The 20,539-nt window shown below is 48.6% G+C and overlaps 1 protein-coding gene across 3 annotated transcripts in view; it reads left to right on the plus strand.

Annotated features, from left to right (window-relative positions):
• Positions 1 to 122: 122 nt before the first annotated feature.
• The window catches only part of LOC140719851 (uncharacterized), a 37,589-nt gene continuing 17,172 nt past the window's right edge, over positions 123 to 20,539 (plus strand). Inside the window, exons 1-6 of one of the 3 annotated variants that reach the window (XM_073034769.1) lie at positions 123 to 219; positions 1,220 to 1,313; positions 5,142 to 5,292; positions 7,534 to 7,680; positions 18,498 to 18,569; positions 19,756 to 19,875. In XM_073034769.1, the coding sequence (XP_072890870.1) occupies positions 7,644 to 7,680; positions 18,498 to 18,569; positions 19,756 to 19,875 (229 nt within the window). In that variant the 5' untranslated portion in view covers positions 123 to 219; positions 1,220 to 1,313; positions 5,142 to 5,292; positions 7,534 to 7,643. Of the gene's footprint in view, positions 220 to 1,219; positions 1,314 to 5,141; positions 5,293 to 7,533; positions 7,681 to 17,750; positions 17,855 to 18,497; positions 18,570 to 19,755; positions 19,876 to 20,539 lie in introns of those variants that run through there. The other 2 variants (XM_073034770.1, XM_073034768.1) reach the window with 2 other exon arrangements.

The raw sequence follows: 20,539 nt of genomic DNA on the forward strand, positions 1-20,539 counted from the left end.
CAGGATCTGAATCTCTCCACAACTCTGCATGCACAAGCCGGTCACGTGTTCCACACCACTTGCATCAGTGTTTGCAAACTCACCACCCTTTCCCTGGCCTCCTCTCTCCTCCCCTTCCTTCCTCTAACGGCAGCACACAGTCCGCTCACACACACACACACCATCTCCGAGAGACACACACGATTCAAGACTACTGGAAAGCCGAAAGTCTGGGTATTGGTGAGTGGGGAGACCGGAGGAGGGAGAGGGCTGCGCACTTTTGGTGACTCCGGTAGGGCGTGTTGCTGTGGTGCGGGAGGTACTTCACATGTCTGAGTACGGGAGTGTGATGGGATAATATTTAGGGAGCTTCGCTGGTTATCCGACCCAGGAACTGCGTGTTTGGACAGTGTGGACGAGCTTCACTCTGTGTGTGATCCCGGAGTGCGTATTGAAACAATATGGAGGGATTTGCACTCTGTGTATGATCCCGGGGGTGTGTGATGGATCGCTGCGGAGGGAGCGTTGCTCAGTGTATGTTTCCAGGAGTGTGTGAAGGGATTGTATGGAGGGAATCTCGCTCTGTCTGTGACTCCTGGCCATGGGTCAGTAGATTTCGGCCTTTAAACAGACTCCAATCAGAAAAATGGAGCAGGAAAATGATGCCTCACACGTTCTGCTCCAACGGCTGAATCTGAACACCCTTTCTGTGGCCCCACTCTCCTCCCCTTCCTTCCTCTTTTCACAGCACACCATCCCTTCTCTACGATTATTGTTTTAATAATATATTTTACTGAAGGAACGGCACAATATAGGATACATAATGGATTACATTTTCCTCCATTTTGCTTTTGTATCTTACCCCTGAACAAAGATCCCCTCACCCCCCCCCCCCTCCCGGAACATACAATGACAGCTAATGTATTTACAATACAACACTTCACAAATACAAGTACGGACATTTCACAGCCATACCCCCACATTACTTCAAGACGAAGTCCCACACAGATCTACAACATCTCAGATGATCCAGAATACACTCATATTACAATTCATCAATCACCCTGTGAGGTAAACCATATGCGTGTTAAAATGGAAGCAACTTCCCAAGTACAGTCAAATGCCCTCAACTATTAGGTCATTACTTAAGACTCCCAAAATATGACAAGAAAGGCCCCCATTCCGTATAGCACTTTCTCACTGACGCCCTCAGAGTGAATTTAATCTTTTCTAATTTCAGGAAAAAAAACATTACGTCCTCTAACCAAGCAGCAGCAGATGGGGTAGTGGCAGATTTCCAGACCAGCAAGATTCTCCTACGGGCCAAAAGCGATGTAAGTGAAATGATATCCGACTGCTTTGCAACTAAACCCAAAACATCATCTCCACACCAAATACAGCTATAAGCGGGTAAGGTTTCAGTGTCACCCCCAAAACCTCACTGATAATTTTAAAAACCAGTGCCCAGTTATCATCAAGCCGTGGGCAAGACCAAAATGCATGAACTAAACCAGCCGGATTGAAGGAACATCGAACATAGAATAATACAGCACATTACAGGCCCTTAGGCCCAAAATGTTGTGCCGACCCTCAAACCCACGCTCCCATATATCCCCACACCTTAAATTCTTCCATAAACCTGTCTAGTATCTGCCTCTACCATTGACTCAGGCAGTGCATTCCACGCATCAACCACTCTCTGTGTGAAAAACCTTTCTCTAATATCCCCCTTGAACTTCCCTTCTCTTACCTTAAAATCATGTCCGCTGGTACTGAGCAGTGGTGCCTGGGTAAGAGGCGCTGGCTGTACACTCTGTCTATTCCTCTTAATATCTTGTACACCTCTATCATGTCTCCTCTCATCCTCCTTCTCTCCAAAGTGTAAAGCCCTAGCTCCCTTAATCTCTGATCATAATCCATACTCTCTAAAGCAGGCAGCATCCTGGTAAATCTCCTTTGTACAATTTCCAACACTTCCACATCCTTCCTATAATGAGGCGACCAGAACTGGACACAGTACTCCAAGTGTGGCCTAACCATAGTTTTATATAGCAGCATCATTACATCTTGTCTCTTAAACTCTATCCCTCGACTTATGAAAACTAACACTCCATTAGCTTTCTTAACCACCCTATCTACCTGTGAGGCAACTTTCAGGGATCTATGGACATGTACCCCTAGATCCCTCTGCTCATTCACACTACCATGTAACCTGCCAATTACTCTGTACTCTTGCCTTGGAGTTTGTCCTTCCAATGTGTACCACGTCACACCTGTCACAGCTAGCATCTGTCCCAGGATATATGTCAGCACGCCTGGCTTTACTTAAATGTACAGTGTAAAACTTTAAATTGTATGAGCCCGAGTCTAGCACATGATGACGAGGAATGAACCCTATTCAGTGCTTTTGCCCAATATTCCTCAGCCAGATCCACACCAAGGTCATCCTCCCAGCTAGTCGTAGTTTTGTTTCGATCTTGAACTGCCAAAGACATCAGCTGAGAGTATAGTACAGAGTTCAGCACTTTATTATTAAAGCTAAGAGTGAGTTTGTCCCAAAACATAGTAGGTGGTAGATCAGGAAAAGAGGGAGATTTTTCCTTGACAAACTGGAGAATCTGCAGGTATTGAGAACAATGATTATGCGGAAGGCCATATTTACTGCACAGGTTATCAAAACTATTAAATATATTATCAGTGCACAAATCCTTAATGCGCATAAGACCGTTCAAACCCCATTGTCTAAAATCTGAATCGAGTGTGGAGGGAAGAAATAGATGGTTTCTATGAACGGGGCCCAAAACTGAACTGATGTGAACGTATAGTGGCAGCGAAATTGATTAAAAATTTTGAGGGTGGACAGCACGACAGGGTTAGATGTGAATTGAGAGGATTTCAATGGGAATGTTCTGTGACCCCTCTCCTAACACCTTGAAATAATGTAGTTGTCTTAAGTGCACCAGAAAGAGGCTAAACTGCAATAGCAAAAAAAAAAGATTCAATGATTCTTAATTGGGTGAGTGAGCAGCTCGACGTCCTGGTCCATATATGTTTCAATAAAATCGATATGTATGTGAAGGTGTTTCAGCAGAGTGAGGTCAGGGATTTAGCTAATAAATAAAAAGACAGGACCACCACCCGTCCCAGTGTGCCCAGACCTAGGAAGACCATACAGTTTAGCACGTGGCTCAAGCTACGGTGCAGATGGGAGGGGTTCAGAATTCATTGTGTTTATTCCAAGGAACGTGAGATGTCAACAGAAGAGATGGAAGACGGTTTGTCTGTTTGTTTGTTTTTCCTAGCGGGAAGGTTTGACAGGACTGTGCATGAGAGTCTTTGGCAGAGTGTTTGAAGTCAATTTGCAGGATGATGGGATTCAGAGAGCAGACAGCGGAGTCGATCTGGAGACAGATATTGTTAAGACCTCAGAAAAAGGCAGGAATCGAAAGGTTGTGCATCATGCGATTGGTCCCCTGAGCTCCGTATATTTCAATGCAGGAAGCTTCTAAGAAATGCAGTTGAGCTCAGGGCATGAATCAACACAGTGAATATGATATTTCAGCCATTATTGAGAATTGGGTGTAGGAGGAGCAAGCAGGACAGCAAGATATTTCGGGTTTCCCTATTTTAGACGAGAGTAAACAGAAGGAATTACAGGAGGAGGGGTGACATTACAGGGCTGAGAAAATGTCCCCGCAGAGCACAGTCAGAACAGACAAGACAATTTGTCCAATTTAGGTTTTATGCCTGGAAACATGGAAACATAGAAAAGCTACAACACCATACAGGCCCTTCGGCCCACAAGTTGTGCCGAACATGACGCTACCTTAGAAATTTCTAGACCTACACATAGCCCTCTATTTTGCTAAGCCCCATGTACCTATCCAAAATTCTCTTAAAATACCCTATTGTATACGCCTCCACCACCGTTACCGGCAGCCCAGTCCGCGCACTCACTACTCTCTGCGTCAAACACTTACCCCTGACATCTCCTCCGTACCTACTCCGCAGCACCTTAAACCTGTGTCCTCTTGTGGCAACAATTTCAGCCCTGGGAAAAAGCCCCTGACGATACACACGTTCAATGCCTCTCATCATCTTATACTCCCCTATCATGTCACCTTTCATCCTCCTTTGCTCCAAAGAGAAAAGGCTGATTTCACTCAACCTGTTTTCATAAAGCATGCTCCACGATCCAGGTAATTTCCTCGTGAATCTCCTCGGTACTATTTCAAATGTTTTTCGTTTTTTTTATTGAAATTCACCATCAGTCATACATTTCCATATGATGTATCTCAGATATTGTACATAGAAATCATATAGACATATATGCCACAAATCTCCACATGATATTTATCTGAGGGTTACACTTATAGGACAGAGAGGAATGAAAGAACAAGCCAAAGGAGAAAACGATGTACAAGTAGGAAGTGATCTTTTTTTTTAACAACATATTCATTGTTTTGTGAGAATAAAATCAGGCCTATGAGGTGTTATGTAGTTAAAATATTTTCCCCAGTATGAATCAAATTGTTCCAATTTATGAGTAACAGATGCTGTTTTCTTCCCCATTTTGTAAATGTCCATTATAATTTCCATCCTTGCGTTTAAAGCTGGGCTCTCTTCTGATAAACATTTCCTAGTAAGAGTTTTTTTTTTACCAGCCACCAGCAGTATGTTCATTAAATATTTCTCTCTTTTCAAGTATTCTTGAGGTACATACTTGTGAGGCGTCCAGCACTACGCACCATACTCCAAGTGGGTCTGACCAGGGTCCGAAGTAGCTGCAACATTACCTCTGGGCTACTAAATTCAATTTCGCGGTTTATGAAGACCACTACACCGTATGCCCTGTTAACCACAGAGTCAATCTGTGCAGTTGCTCTGAGCGTCCTATGTACTGGGACCACAAGATCCCTCTGATCCTCCACACTGCCAAGATTCTTACCACTAATATTATATTCTGCCATAATATTTGACCTACCAGAATGAACCACTTCACTTTTATCTGGGTTGAACTCCATCTGCGATTTCTCAGCCCGGTTTTACATTCTATCAATCTCGCACTGTAACTTATAACTGCCCGCTACCCTATTCACAACACCTCCAACCTTTGTGTCATCAGCAATCTTAATAACCCATCCCTTCACTTCCTCACCCAGGTCATTTATAAAAAAAAAGCAGGAAGATTGAAGGTCCCAGAACAAATCCCTGAGGCACACCACTGATCACCGACCTCCATGCAGAATATGACCCTTCTACAGCCACGATGGAAAACCACTTCTATGGGCAAGCCAGTTCTGGAACCCCAAAGTAAGTGCCCTTGGATCCCATGCCTCCTTACTCAATAAGCCTTGAATGGGGTACTTTATCAAATGCTTTGCTGAAATCCGTATAACCTGCATCTACTGCTCTTCCTTCATGAATGGAAGTGAGCAAATGAGGAATAAGAAATGTATTGCGATGACATTGGAGTTAAATTGTTGACCAGAGAATACTCTGCTCGATTCGGAGGAACAGATCTGCAGAGAGATTGCAGATTGTTAGAACCACAGAAAGATAGAACATTACAGCAGGGAAACAGGCCTTTAGGCCCTTCCTGGCTGTGCTGAAACATTTTTCTGCTTCGTCCCACTGACCAGCACCTGGACCATATCCCTCCATAAACCTCCCATCCATGTACCTGTCCAAGTTTTTCTTAAATGTTAAAAATGAGCCCGCATTTACCACTTCACCTGGCAACTCATTCCACAATTCCACCACTCTCTGTGTGAAGAAGCCCCCCCTCCCCCAATTTTGCCTTTAAACATTTCCCCTTCACCCATGTCCTCTGGCTTTTTCTCTCCCCTAGCCTCAGTGGAAAAAGCCTGCATGCATGCATTCTATCTGTACCCATCATAATTTTATATACCTCTATCACATCACCCCTCATTCTTCTACGCTCCAGGGAATAAAGTCCAAACCTATTCAACCTTTCTCTGTAACTAAGTTTCTCAAGTCCCGGCAACATCCTTGTAAACCTTCTCTGCACTCTTTGAACCTTATTAATATCCTTCCTGTAATTCGGTGACGAATACTGCACACTATCCTCCAAATTCGGCCTCACCAATGCCTTATGTAAACTCCCCATAGCATTCTAACTCTTATACTCAGTTCTTTGATTTATAAAGGCCTATATACCAAAAGCTCTATTTACGACCCTGTCTACCTGTGAAAGTCACTTTTACGGTGTTTTGTATCTGTATTCCCGAATCCCTCTGTTCTACTGCACTCCTCAGTGCCCTATCATTTACCTTGTATGTTCTACCTTGATTTGTCCTTCCAAACTGCAATACCTCACACATGTCTGTATTAAACTCCATCTGCCATTTTTCAGCCCATTTTTCCGTCTGGTCAAAATCCCTCTGGAAGCGTTTGAAACCTTCCTCACTATCCACTGCATCTCCAATCTTTGTATCATCAGCAAATTTGCTGATCTAATTTACCACATTATCTTCCAGATCCATGATATAGATGACAAACAACAATTGAACCAGCTCTGATCCATTTGACACACTACAAGTCACAGACCTCCACTCAGAGAAGCAATCCTCCACTACCACTCTCTGGTTTGACCCTCTGAGTCAATATCTAACTCAATTTACTGCTTCATTATGTATACCTAGCGACTGAATCTTCCAACATATCTCCCATACAGGACATTGTAATAGGCTTTACTGAAGTCCATGTAGACAGCATCCACTGCCTTCTCTTCATCCACTTTCCTGGTAACCTCCTCGAAAACTGTAATAGGTTTTTTAAATATGACCTAGCACAATCAAAGCCATTTTAACTCTCCCTAATACGTCCATGTCTATCCAAATACTTGTAGGTCCAATGTCTTAGTACTCTTCCATATAATTTACCTACTACAAACGTCAGACTTACCGGCCAGTACTTTCCCGGATTAATTTTAGAGCGTTCTTTAAACAACGGCTCCTGTACCCCCTTCTTGATGGTTGAGGGGTTATAACAGTTACAGACCCTGGTGATGTGAGTTCTGAGTACCTTATTTCTGATGGTTCAGGGGTCATAATGTTCCTGAACCTGGTGGTGTGAGTCCTGAGGCTTCTGGAACCGTTCCTGATGGTTGAGGGGTAATAAATTTTCCAGGACCTGCCGTGTTAGTCCAAAGGTACCTGTACCTCCTTCCGAGTGGTTGAGGGGTAATAACTGTCCCTGAATCTGGTGGTATGGGCCCCGATGCTCCTGTACATCCTTCCATATGGTTGAGGGGTTTTAGCGGTTTCTGTACCGGCTGGTGTGGGCCGTGAGTCCCCCGTACCCTCTTCCTGATCGCTGAGGGGAAATAACAGTTCCTGAACTTGGGTTGTGTGTCTTCAGGACAGATATCTACAGTGAGCGATCATGAGAAAAATGGATGGTTGCATTCTTCAGTGAGGGTACCCGTGACTATTTACATCAGCGACGACATGATGTCTCTCTGTGGGTTCAGAATTTCTCTGTCAGCAAAACTCAGATCGTCACTCACTGTTCTCTGTTTCCCATTTACAGAATAAACGTGTTCACAAGGATGGATCAACAGGAAAGGCGCTTGTTATCTCATTAAACCTCACGATGAGGCGAAGAAAGAATGTTGAAACAATGGTTCGAAGCTGCTGGAAATGAGCTCAATCGAGGAGGAAATTTGTGCGAGACCATGTGAGGATGACTCCACACTGTCCGGAGCCTGACAAAGTGAGGCTTCAAACACACCGTCCCATCACACAATCCCGGGGACAGAAACAGGGTGAAACTCCATTCACACCGTCCCATGACACACGCACGGGACCACACACAGTGAGAAGTTCCATCCCCTCCGTCCCAACACAGAATTCCGTGTTCACACACAGAGAGAAGCTCTCTCAATACCGACCCATCGCAAAACCTCGGGGTCAGACAAAAAATGAACCTCCCCCCACACCGTCCTTTCTCCCACTCCCGGGGTCAGACACAGAGTGATTCTCCCGCCACGCCGTCTCACCACACAACCACGGGATGCGATACAGAGTGAAGCTCCCTCCATACTCTCCCATCACACGTACTCGGGGTCAGACATGGGGTGAACCTCCTTCCACACCGTTCCTTCACCCACTCCCAGGATCAGATACGGAGTGAATGTCACTCTACTCCGTCCCGTCACACAATCGCGGGAGCAGACACTGAGTGAAGCTCCCTCCGCATCGTCATCACAGATGGTCCGGTGGTCGGGCACACAGAGTGAAGCTTACTCCATACAGTCCCATCACACACTCCCGCGGTCAGAAACAGTTTGAAGCTCCCTTCACACCGTCCCATGACACACGTCCCATCACACACAGTGAGAAGTTCCCTCCACTCCTTCCCAACACAGAATTCCGTGGCCAGACAGAGAGAGAAGCTCTCTCCACACAGTCCCATCGCAGAACCCCGCGGTCAGACAAAATATGAAGCTTCCTTCACACCGTCCCATCACACACTCCCGGGCCAGAAACAGAGTGAAACTCCTTCCACACCCTCCAATCACATACTCCCGGGATCAGAAACAGAGTGAATATCCCTCCATACCGTCTCATCACACACTCCCGGGATCACACATAGGGAGATCGCTCCACACCATCCCAGCAAACACAACCGGCATCAGACGCAGAATGAAGCAGAATGTCCCATCACACGTTCCTGGGGTCCGACACAAAGTGAACCTTCGTCCTCACTGTCCAATCATACCCTCCCGGGGTCAGTCATGTGTTGAATCTCCATCCAAGGTGTCCCATCACCCACTCCTGGGGTCCGACACAAATTTAATCTCCCTCCACACCGTCCCATCACCCACTCCCGGTGTCAGACACAGAGTGAATCTCCCTCCACACCGTCCCATCACACACTCCCGGGGTCAGACACAGAGTGAATCTCTCTCCACATCGTCCCATCACACACTCACGGGGTCAGACACAGAGTGAATCTCCCTCCACACCGTCCCATCACACACTCCCTGGGATCAGACACAGAGTGAATCTCCCTCCGCACCGTCCCATCACATACTCCCGGGGTCAGACACAGGGTGAATCTCCCTCCACACCGTCCAATCACACACTCCCGGGGTCAGACACAGAGTGAATCTCCCTCCACTCCGTCCTATCACTAAACTAGAATTGTTGGCGGGGAAGTGGGGGCTGCGAAGCGAACTTAAGTGACTAGGGAAGAGGAGGTTGGCTTAAAGCTTGGAGACAGTGCGAGAGGGTGTAAACGGAGCTTATAGGGAAGGGGCGAGCTCAGACCGAAGGCTTGCTATGTCTATGTTACCTCGGAGTGTTGTGAACAAAGCGGAGAGCTTAGACCGTGGATCAGTACTTGGAGAGATGATGTAGTGGTCATTCCAGAGGGTTGGATGGCTCAGGGATAGGATTTATTCATTCATGTGCCAGTTTCTAGATGTTTCAGAAAGGACTGGGAGGGTGGGAAAAGAAATGGGAGCGTGGCACGTTTGATCAGAGGTCGTGTCACATCTGCGGAAAAGGTGGACGCCGTGGAGGGAATGTCTACGGAGTCTCTGTAGCTGCACGTTAGGTACAGGAAGAGGTCTTTAACCTTACAGGGTGTTTTTATAGGTTGCCCAATAGTAACAGGGATATCAAGGAGCCTATAGTGAAACAGATCCTGGAAAGCTGTAATAATAACAGTGTTATCGTTATGGGAGAATTTAATTTCCCAAGTATCGATTGCCATCTCCATAGAGTAATGGGTTTAGATGGAATGGAGTCTGTTAGATGTATTCCGGAAGGTTCCTTGACACAATATGTAGATTAGCCTACAAGAGGAGAGGATGTACTTGATTTGGTATTGAGAAACGAACCTGGTCAGGTGTCAGATTTCTCCGTGGGAGAAGATTATAGAGATAGTGATGACACAAAGGTTGGGGGTGTTGTGGATAGGGTGGAGGGCTGTCAGAGGTTACAGCAGGACATTGATAGAATGCAAAACGGCTGAGAAGTGGCAGATGTTCAATACAGATTAAGGGTGAGGTGGTTCATTTTGGTAGGTCAAATGTGATGACAGAATATAGTATTAATGGTAAGACTCTTGGCAGTGTGGAGGATCAGAGGGATCTCGGGATCCGAGTGCATAGCACACTCAACGCAGCTGCGCAGGTGACTCTGTAGTTAAGAAGGAGTACGGTGTATTGGCCCTCATCAATCCTGGAATTGTGTTTAGGAGCCGAGAGGTAATGTTGTAGCTATATAGGATACTGGTCAGACTCCACTTGGAGTACTGTGCTCAGTTCTGGTCGCCTCACTACAGAAAGCATTTGGAAGCAATAGAAAGGGTGCAAAGGAGATTTACAAGGATGTCGCCTGGATTAGGGAGCATGTCTTCTGAGAATAGGTTGAGTGATCTCGGACTTTCCCCCTTGGAGCGAAAGGGAACGAGAGGTGACCTGATTGAGGTGTATAATATGATGAGAGGCATTGATCGTGTGGATCGTCAGAGGCTTTTTTCCCGGGACTGAAATGGTTGCCACAAGAGGACACAGGTTTAAAGTGCTGGGGAGTAGGTATAGAGGAGATGTCAGTGGTAAGTCTTTTACTCAGAGAGTGGTGAGTGCGTGGAATGGGCTGCTGGCAACGGTGGTGAAGGCGGATACGATAGGGACTTTTAAGAGACTTTTGGAAAGGTAAATGGAGCTTAGAAAAATAGAGAGCTACAGTTAAGCCTAGTAATTTCTGAGGGATGCGAAGGACCTGTATTGTGTTGTAGGTTTTCTATGCTTCTACGTTTCTCCGACTCCTTCAACCCCTTCTTCACCTACCACATTCCCATCCTCAGATATCCCCTTCATCCCCGATACGCATTCCACACCACTCACCACAAACATAGAGCCCCATCGTCTCTGCCACTCCTCCTCTCGCCCCAAACGCCTCCCTCACTGCGTTCACAGGGAATTGTGTGAGACAGTTGATGTCTGGATTTAGTCCTCCCTTCAACCCCATATCAGTTTCTCAGTTCTGAGCCGACACTGAGAGGGGACAATGGGCAGAGTGGGAGATTCAAACAACACACAGAGGATGCTGGTGGAATAGAGCAGGCCAGGCAGCATCTATAAGGAGAAGCACTGTCGACGTTTCGGGCCGAGACCCTTCGTCAGGACTAAATGGAAGGGAATATACTAAGAGATTTGAAAGTAGTGGGGTGAGGAGGAAATGCGAAATGATAGGAGAAGACTGGAGGGGGTGGGATGAAGCTACGAGCTGGAAGGGTGATTGGCGAAAGCGATACTGAGCTGGAGAAGGGAAAGGATCATGGGACGGGAGGCCTAGGAGAAAGAAAGGGGGATGGGGAGCACCAGAGGGAGAAGTAGAACAGGCAGGGTGATGGGCAGAGAGAGAGGGAAAAAACAACTAAATATGTCAAAGATGGTGTAAGAAGGGGAGGAGGGGCATTAACGGAAGTTCATGTCATCAGGTTGGAGGCTACCCAGCCCGTATATAAGGTGTTGTTCCTCCAACCTGAGTGTGGCTTTATCTTGACGGTAGAGGAGGCCATGGATAGACATATCAGAATGGGAATGGGGCGTGGAATTAAAATGTGTGGCTACTGGGAGATCCTGCTTTCTCTGGTGGACCGAGTGTAGGTTTTCAGCGAAACGGTTTCCCAGTCTGCGTCGGGTCTCACCAATATATAAAAGGCCACACTGGGAGCACCGGACGCAGTATACCACACCAGCCGACTCACAGGTGAAGTGTCGCCTAACCTGGAAGGACTATCTGGGGCCCGGAATGGTGGTGAGGGAGGAAGTGTAAGTGCTGGTGTAGCAATTGTTCCGTTTACAAGATAAGTGTCAGGAGGGGGATCGGTGAGAAGAGTTTGGGGGTGGGAGTGGAACGAGTGGACAAGGGAGTCGTGTAGGGAGCGATCCCTGTGGAAAGCAGAAAGAGGGGGTGGAGGGAAAGATGTGCTTGGTAGTGGGATCCAGAGTGGGATATTCGCGCTGTTTCTCAAGAATTTCGTGCATTTTGGGTCATTGTGATGGGAACTTCACTCTGTGTCTGTCCCCGAGAGTTTGTGATGGGACGTTGTGGAGGGAGATTCACTCTGTGTCTGACCCCGGGAGTGTGTGATGGGACGGTGCGGGCGGAGATTAGCTCTGTGCCTGTCCCTGGGAGTGTGATATGAGACTGTGTGGAGGAAGATTACTCTTTACAATCTATATTAATGATTTGGAGAAAGGGACTAAGTGCAACGTATCGAAGTTTGCTGATGACACAAAGATGGGAGGGAGTGTAAGGAGTGCGGAGGACATTGAAACCCTGCAGGGGGACATACATAGGCTTAGTGATTGGGCAGACATTTGGCAGATGAAATATAATACTGACAAGTGTGTGGTCTTGCACTTTAGCAGGAAAAATAATAGAGCAAGTTATTATCTAAATGGAGAGAAACTGGAAAGTGCTTCTGTGCAAAGGGATCTGGGGGTCCTGGTGCAGGAAACACAAAAAGTTAGTATGCAAGTGCAGCAGATTGTCAAGAAGGCCAGTGGAATGCTGGCTTTTATTGCTAGGGGGATGGAGTATAAGAACAGGGAGGTCTTACTGCAGTTGTACCGGGTATTGGTGAGACCACACCTGGAATACTGCGTGCAGTTCTGGTGTCCATATTTAAGAAATGACATACTGGCTCTCGAGGCAGTGCAGAGAAGGTTCACTAGGTTAATTCCGGGGATGGGTGGGTTCATGTATGATGAGAGGTTGAGTAGATTGGGACTCTACTTATTGGAGTTCCGAAGAATGAGAGGCGATCTTATTGAAACATATAAGATTGTGAAGGGGCTTGATCGGGTGGATGCGGGGAGAATGTTCCCAAAGATGGGTGAAACTAGGACTAGGGGGCATAATCTTAAAATAAGGGGATGCCGTTCCAGGACTGAGATGCGGAGAAATTTCTTCACTCAGAGGGTAGTGGGGCTGTGGAATTTACTGCCCCAGAGAGCTTTTTAAGCTACTACACTCAATAAATTCAAAACGGAGATAGACATTTTCCTGGATAAAAATGGCATTAGGGGATACGGTGAGCGAGCAGGTAAGTGGACATGAGGCTAGGTTTAGATCAGCCATGTGATCTCCAGGACCAGTTTTCGATAGCCTGGATGGGCCGGAGAGGAATTTTCCAGATTTTTTCTCCTCAATTGGCAACTCGGTTTTTTTTTCCCCGGGTGATCACATGGGTTTGGGCGGGATGAATAATAAAATAAAATGGGCGGCATGGTGCCCTGTTGGTTGGCACTGTTGCCTTGTGGGATTCGGTGAAAACTAGAGTTAAGATTGGATCAGCCATGATCTTGTTGAATGGCGGAGCAGGCTTGAGGGGCCGATTGGCCTCCTCCTGCTCCTATCTCTTATGTTCTTATGAGATTCACGCTGTATGACCCCTGGAGTGTGTGATTGGACGGTGTGGAGGGAGATTCACTCTGTATCACCCCTGGAGTGTGTGCTGGGACGGTGTGGAGGGAGATTCACTCTGTGTCTGACCCCGGAAGTGCTTGTTTTGCTGATGCCGTCTCTCTCTCTCTCTCTCTCTCTCTCTCTCTCTCTCTCTCTCTCTCTCTCTCACACACACACACACACACACACACACATACACCACTTCAGCACATCGCCACCGACACTAATATCCTACTTACCATCTTCCCCCCACCCCTTCAGTTCCAAACCCCACTTCTCCTTTAGTCTTCGCCCTTACTCACCGTGGAGAATGAAACTGATCCCGGATCTCCAGCAGGCGGCGCCCTTCCTGGAAACGTCCATGTCACATTTCACTGAGGGGAAGCACAGTGTGAGCGGGAGAGAATGGGATGTGAGAAAGTGGAGTAGAGAGGGTGTAAAGACAGAAAGGGAAGGCTTAGTGTGGAGAGAACTGAGATGGAAAAGACTCACGGCGGGAGGGTGTACAGAGAAAGAGAGAGCGAGCGGGAGAGAGGTGCGAACCTGAAGCGAGATTGGTACATTTATTGGGAGAGATCGGGAGACAGTGACTTCTGCAGAGAGCGAAAAGGATAATAGACAGAAGGTGATGGAGGGTGTTTCAGAGAGCTCCTGAACTCCATCTGTTGGGCTGACGTCCCTGCTATTCATTTGTTCATTTAATGATGAACCAGTCAGTGTAGCCGCAGGCTTTCAAGACTTCTCTGAAATACTGATAACCCTCAACGTATGTTCTATTTGGAGAGGAGAGTGAAACCGGAGATACAGATCAGCGTGATTAATTTTCCTGTTAACTTCAATATCGAGACACCCATATTGTTTGTTGAAAACTGCATAGTCTAAAAATGGTAATCTTGTTTCCGCGACTGCTTCTGCTGTAAATATTCTGTAGATGAGAGAGAGAGAGAGATAGAGAGAGAGAGAGAGAGAGAGAGAGAGAGAGAGAGAGAGAGAGAGAGAGAGAGAGAGGAGAGAGAGAGAGAGAGAGAGAGAGAGAGAGAGAGAGAGAGAGAGAGAGAGAGAGAGAGAGAGAGAGAGAGAAAGCCTGTGAGCAGTTGTTCATTTCACTCGGAGGGAGGGGGCTCGCTCGCTTCGGTGGGTGTTGGGTGTTTGTCCCCGGGACCGTGGTTCCCCGCACACAGAGGGTCTGAATCCCCGGCGGTGAGCAGAGAAGTGGGAGGGTCGGACGGTCAAACAAGGAAACAACTGCTGGGGCGGGGGAGGAGACGAGTGATAAGATTCTCCCTGACAACAAGGCTCTGCATAAGTCACAAATACAACTCCTTCTTTCCCTCCCCTGCATCCCTCATCCCCCCTGTAACACTCTCTGCCTCACTCACTTACTCTTCTCCCACTCCATGCCCTCTCTCTCTCTCTTTCTTTCCCCCTTCAGCTCGCCCTCTGCCTTCTCCCTCTTATCCCTAAATTATCTTCAAATATCCCCTGCCGTTTTCCCTCCTCTCTATACCCATTATCTCCTACTTCTGACCGTACCACCTCTTTATTTCAGCTCCTCGCTCCCGGCCCCCTGTCACCCATTTATCGCTCTCCGATCTCCACATCCTTCCCTCATCCCCCCTCCCCTCAATCTCCCCACTTTCACAGTTCCTCACCCCGCCGCTCTCATCTCTCGAGAACACCCGCTTTCACACCCTCAATCTGTCTCCTGCCCGACACCTCCTCCCCTGCTCTCGGCCTCTCCCTTTATCTGCACATCATCTGGTGTTTGTTGCTGCCGGTCAAACTCCCCTGTAAACACGGGCATCCTTTGTCAACGGTTACATCCCCTTTCTGAGCTCAGAGACGCAGAGAATCCTCGACAGAATGGACGACAGCGAGCCTTACATTAACGTGAAGTTCACAAAAACGGACTCAGAGTCTCCTTCCCGATGTTGGGAGGGGGGGGGAGAAAGTGATGTGGAGGGAGCTTCACTCTGTCTGACCCCGTGAACACTGTTGAACACTGCATGGTCTAAACATAGCAATCTGTTTCTCGCGACTTCCTCTAGTGTTAATTTGGTGTAGATCTGAGAGAGAGAGAGAGAGAGAGAGAGAGAGAGAGAGAGAGAGAGAGAGAGAGAGAGAGAGAGAGAGAGAGAGAGAGAGAGAGAGAGAGAGAGAGAGAGAGAGAGAGAGAGAGACTGTGAGGAGTTGTTCATTTCACTCGGAGGGAGGGGGAGAGAGAGAGACAGTGAGGAGTTGTTAATTTCAATCGGAGGGAGAGAGAGACTGTGAGGAGTTGTTCATTTCACTCGGAGGGAGGGGGAGTCGGAGAGATAGACAGGGAGAGAGAGAGAGAGAGAGAGAGAGAGAGAGAGAGAGAGAGAGAGAGAGAGAGAGAGAGAGAGATTGGGGAGTTGTTCATTTCACTCGGAGTGAGGGGGAGAGAGAGAGATTGTGAGTTGTTCATTTTACTCGGCGAGAGAGAGAGGGAGAGAGAGAAAGAAAGAGAGAGAAAGAGAGAGAGAGATAGTGAGGAGTTGTTCATTTCACTCGGAGAGACAGAGAGAGGGAGAGGGAGAGAAAGACAGAGAGAGAGAGAGAGAGTGAGGAGTTGTTCATTTCACTCGGAGGGAGGGAGAGAGAGACAGTGAGGAGTTGTTCATTTCACTCGGAGAGAGAGAGAGAGGGAGAGAGACAGTGAGGAGTTGTTCATTTCACTCGGAGAGAGAGAGAGAGAGGGAGAGAGTCAGTGAGGAGTTGTTCATTTCACTCGGAGAGAGAGAGAGAGGGAGAGAGTCAGTGAGGAGTTGTTCATTTCACTCGGAGGGAGGGGGAAGAGAGCGAGACAGTGAGGAGTTGTTCATTTCACTCGGAGGGAGGGAGAGAGAGAGAGAGTCAGTGAGGAGTTGTTCATTTCACTCGGAGGGAGGGAGAGAGAGACTGTGAGGAGATGTTCATTTCACTCGGAGGGAGGGAGAGAGAGAGACTGTGAGGAGTTGTTCATTTCACTCGGAGGGAGGGAGAGAGAGAGAGACAGTGAGGAGTTGTTCATTTCACTCGGAGAGAGAGACAGACAGTGAGGAGTTGTTCATTTCACTCGGAGGGAGGGGGAGTCAGAGAGATAGACAGGGAGAGAGAGAGAGAGAGAGAGAGAGAGAGAGAGGAGAGAGAGAGAGAGAGAGGAGAGAGAGAGAGAGAGAGAGTCAGTGAGGAGTTGTTCATTTCACTCGGAGGGAGGGGGAAGAGAGCGAGACAGTGAGGAGTTGTTCATTTCACTCGGAGGGAGGGGGAGAGAGAGAGTCAGTGAGGAGTTGTTCATTTCACTCGGAGGGAGGGAGGGAGAGAGACAGTGAGGAGTTGTTCATTTCACTCGGAGGGAGGGAGAGAGAGAGACTGTGAGGAGTTGTTCATTTCACTCAGAGGGGGAGAGAGAGAGAGAGAGCGACTGTGAGGAGTTGTTGATTTCACTCGAAGGGCGGGGGCGAGAGAGAGAGAGAAAAAGAGAGACTGTGAGGAGCTGTTCATTTCACTCGGAGGGATGGGCTCGCTCGCTTCGGTGGGTGTTGGGTGTTTGTCCCTGGCGCCGTGGTTTCCCGCACAGAGAGGGTCTGAATCCCCGGCGATGAGAAGAGAAGTAGGAGGGTCCGACGGTCAAATCAGGGACCAACCGCTTGTGGCGGTTGGGTGCCGAGGGGATAAAATTCATCTTGTCAACTGAGGCTCTGTATGAGTGACACATATCCTCCCTTTCAAGTCTCTTCACTCGTCTCATCCCACTCTGATCCACTTCTTCCACTCTTTTCTCCCTTTCTCTTTCCATCCCTCCATCGACCCTCCCCTGCATCCCTCCTCCCCCCTGTAACACTCTCTGTCCTCCCCTCACTTACTCTTCTCCCTCTCCATGTCCCTTTCTCTCTCTCTCTCTCTTCCTTTCCTCCGTCACCCCGCTGTCTACTTTTTCCTTCTTACCCCTAAGTTCTTGCAAATATTCCCGCCGCTTCCCCCTCTCTATACCCATTCTCTCCAACATCTGACACTCCCCATTTTATCTCCGCTCCTCCCTCTCTGCCCACTCTCACCCCATTTCTCCCTCTCTGACTTCTCCCATACTCCCTCATTGTCCACTCCTGCTCTTTGTCCCCACTCTCACAACTCCTCCCCCCGCCATACATACCTCTCGAGAACACGCACATTCACACCATCAAACTGCCTCCTGCCCGACAACTCCTCCCCCTGCTCTCGGCCTGTCTCTTTATCAACACTTCATCTGGTGTTTGTTGCTGCCGGTCAAACTCCCCTGTAAACACGGGCTTCCTTTGTCAACGGTTACTTCCCCTTTCTGAGCTCAGAGACGGAGAGAATCCTCGACAGGATGGACGACAGCGAGACTTATATGAATGTGACGTTCACAAAAACGGACTCAGAGACTCCTTCCCGATGTAAGGGGGTCAGAAATACGTTGCGAGGGAGATTAAATGTTTGCTTGACCACGGGGTGGGTGTGATGGGGCGGTTGCGGAGGGAGATACACCCTGTGCCTGACCACGGGGTGGGTGTGATGGGACGGTGTGGAGGGAGATTCACTCTGTGTCTGACCCCGGGAGTGTGTGATGGGACGGTGTGGAGGGAGCTTCACTCTGCGTCTGACCACAGGAATGTGTAATGGGACGGTGTGGAGGGAGATTCACCCTGTGTCTGACCCCGGGAGTGTGTGATGGGACGGTGTGGAGGGAGATTCACTCTGTGTCTGACCCCGGGAGTGGGTGATGGGACGGTGTGGAGTACGATTCACTCTGTGTCTGACCACAGGAATGTGTAATGGGACGGTGTGGAGGAGATTCACTCTGTGTCTGACCCCGGGAGTGTTTGATGGGTCAGTGTGTTGGGAGATTCACTCTGTGTCTGACCCCGGGAGTGTGTAATGGGACGGTGTGGAGGGAGATTCACTCTATGTCAGACCCCGGGAGTGTGAGATTGGACAGTGTTTAGGGGGATTCACTCTGTGTCTGAACCTGGGAGTGTGGGATGGGAAGGTGAGCTGGGAGCTTCACTCTGTGTCTGACCCTCAATTTTCTGTCCCCAGCTGAACCTCATGTATCGTACGTGGAAGTTAATTTCAAGACCCCTTCGGCGCCCCCGGTCCGGACAGATCGAGGTCAGTTTCAACTTTGTTAGTTTTTACCTGTTTAGGTGACGTGTCCGATCCTGTCGAGAGGTCTCAGGGCAAACCTACAGTTTACCAGAATGATTCCCTGTTTGAGAATAACACGGAGGGAAAGCGTGAGAGATGCGTAGAGGGGGGAGCTCTCTTTGATGGTCGGTGCGGAATGTTGCGCCCTGGGAGGGGCGAAATAGGAGGTAGCGCCGTCGGATGGAGTGTGGAAGGAGTGCTGTGGAAAGATGGCATGGTATAGGGCGAGTGGAGGAAGGGGCAATAAGGAGCGAGCTGTGTCTCGCGGAGGTGGTGGAAATGTGTTAGTGTCGTGCTGTTGTGGTGAGGAGGGGTGCACAGTGGAAGAGACGGTGAGGAGGGAGTGCGGTATAAAACTTTAACACCTCTCTCCCTTTTCTAACCCCACTGTCTTTTCTGTCTTTCCCCTTCTCTTACCCTGTCTCCTCTTTGCCTTCCTCCCCTGTTTCTTTCTCACTCTTTTTCTCCTGCTGTCTCCCACTGTCCCCTTCTCTTCGCCCTCTCTCATTGCCCCCGTCTCTTCTCTATCACAGTCACCGTCTCTATTACTCTCGGTCTTCCCCTCGCACTCTTTCGCTCTATCTCTGCTCACTCTTATAACCCGGTCAGCTCTGCCCGTTCTTCCCACTTCTCTCTGTCGCTGTTTCCCGCTCATCTCCCCTCACACCTTCCCCTCCTGTATTCACCCCTCTCCCCGCTCCCGACACTCTGCCACCCTCGCTCGTTCCCCACTCGTTGAAATTCTCCTGTTCTCGTTACCACTTCCACCCTCTCCCTTCTCATTCCCCTCCATTCATCTCTCACACCTCTCACTCCGCTCTCCCCCTCTACCCCCCTTTCTCTCACTCTCTCCCCTTTCTCTCCCCGTTCTCTCTCCCAGTTCTTTCTGTCGCATTTTCCTGCCCAATGCCCGCATCGCGCTCTCCCATCTTTGACCGTCGTTATCGCCTTCTCTCTGTCTCCACGTCTCTGTCTTCTCTCCACCACCCTCACTCTCTCTCGCTCGCTGTCTCAGCCCTTCTCTCCTACTCTCTTAAATCCTCTTTCTCTTCCTTCACCCCTCGCTCTTCTCTCTCTCCCCGACTCCCTCACCCAATCTCTACCGCTCTCACCCTCTTTCTTAACTGTTCTCTCTCCCTCTCTCTCCCAGACGGTGTGACCTCCACCTACTCAGAGCTGAACTTTCGGAAAGAGGAAACCCGCATCGTTGAGGACGAAGATCCGCCCATTTCCTCGGGTCCCGGCGGACTGCCAACCACTGCACAAACAGGTCAGAGTTCACAGTGATGACGTCAGTCTGCAGGGTCACTTGTTTTAGTCGCAAGAGTCCTAGTTTCGAATGCATCTGTCTCCTGCACCTGGACCATATCCCTCCATACCCGTCATTCCATGTACCTGTCCAAGTTTTTCTTAAATATTAAAAGTGATCCTGCTTTCATCACTTCATCTGGCAGCTCATTGCACAGTCCCACCGCTCTCTGTGTGAAGAGGCCCCGCCGCATGTTCCTTTACACTTTTCCCACTTCATCCTTAACCCATGTCCTCTGTTTTTTTTTTTCTCCCCTAGCCACAGTGGAAAAATCCTTCCTGCATTCCCTCTCTGTATACCCATCATAATATTATAAGACCATACGACAAAGAAGCAGAGGAGAGCAAGTCGGCCCATCGAGTCTGCTCCGATATTTTATCATGAGCTGATCTATTCTCCCATTTGTTCCCCCTCCTCCGCCTTCTCAGCATAACCTTTGATGCTCTGGCTACACAGATACCTATCAAACTCTGCCTTAAATACGCCCCATGATCTGAACTCCACTGCCGCCCTCTGGCAAAAAAAAAATCTTCGCATCTCTGTTCTGAATGGGCGCCCTTCAATCCGTAGGTCATGTCCTCTCGTAATAGACTCCCCCACCATGGGGAACAACTTTCACACATCC

Source organism: Hemitrygon akajei, unplaced genomic scaffold (assembly GCF_048418815.1).
Source record: "Hemitrygon akajei unplaced genomic scaffold, sHemAka1.3 Scf000033, whole genome shotgun sequence".
In the NCBI taxonomy this organism is placed as follows: domain Eukaryota; kingdom Metazoa; phylum Chordata; class Chondrichthyes; order Myliobatiformes; family Dasyatidae; genus Hemitrygon; species Hemitrygon akajei.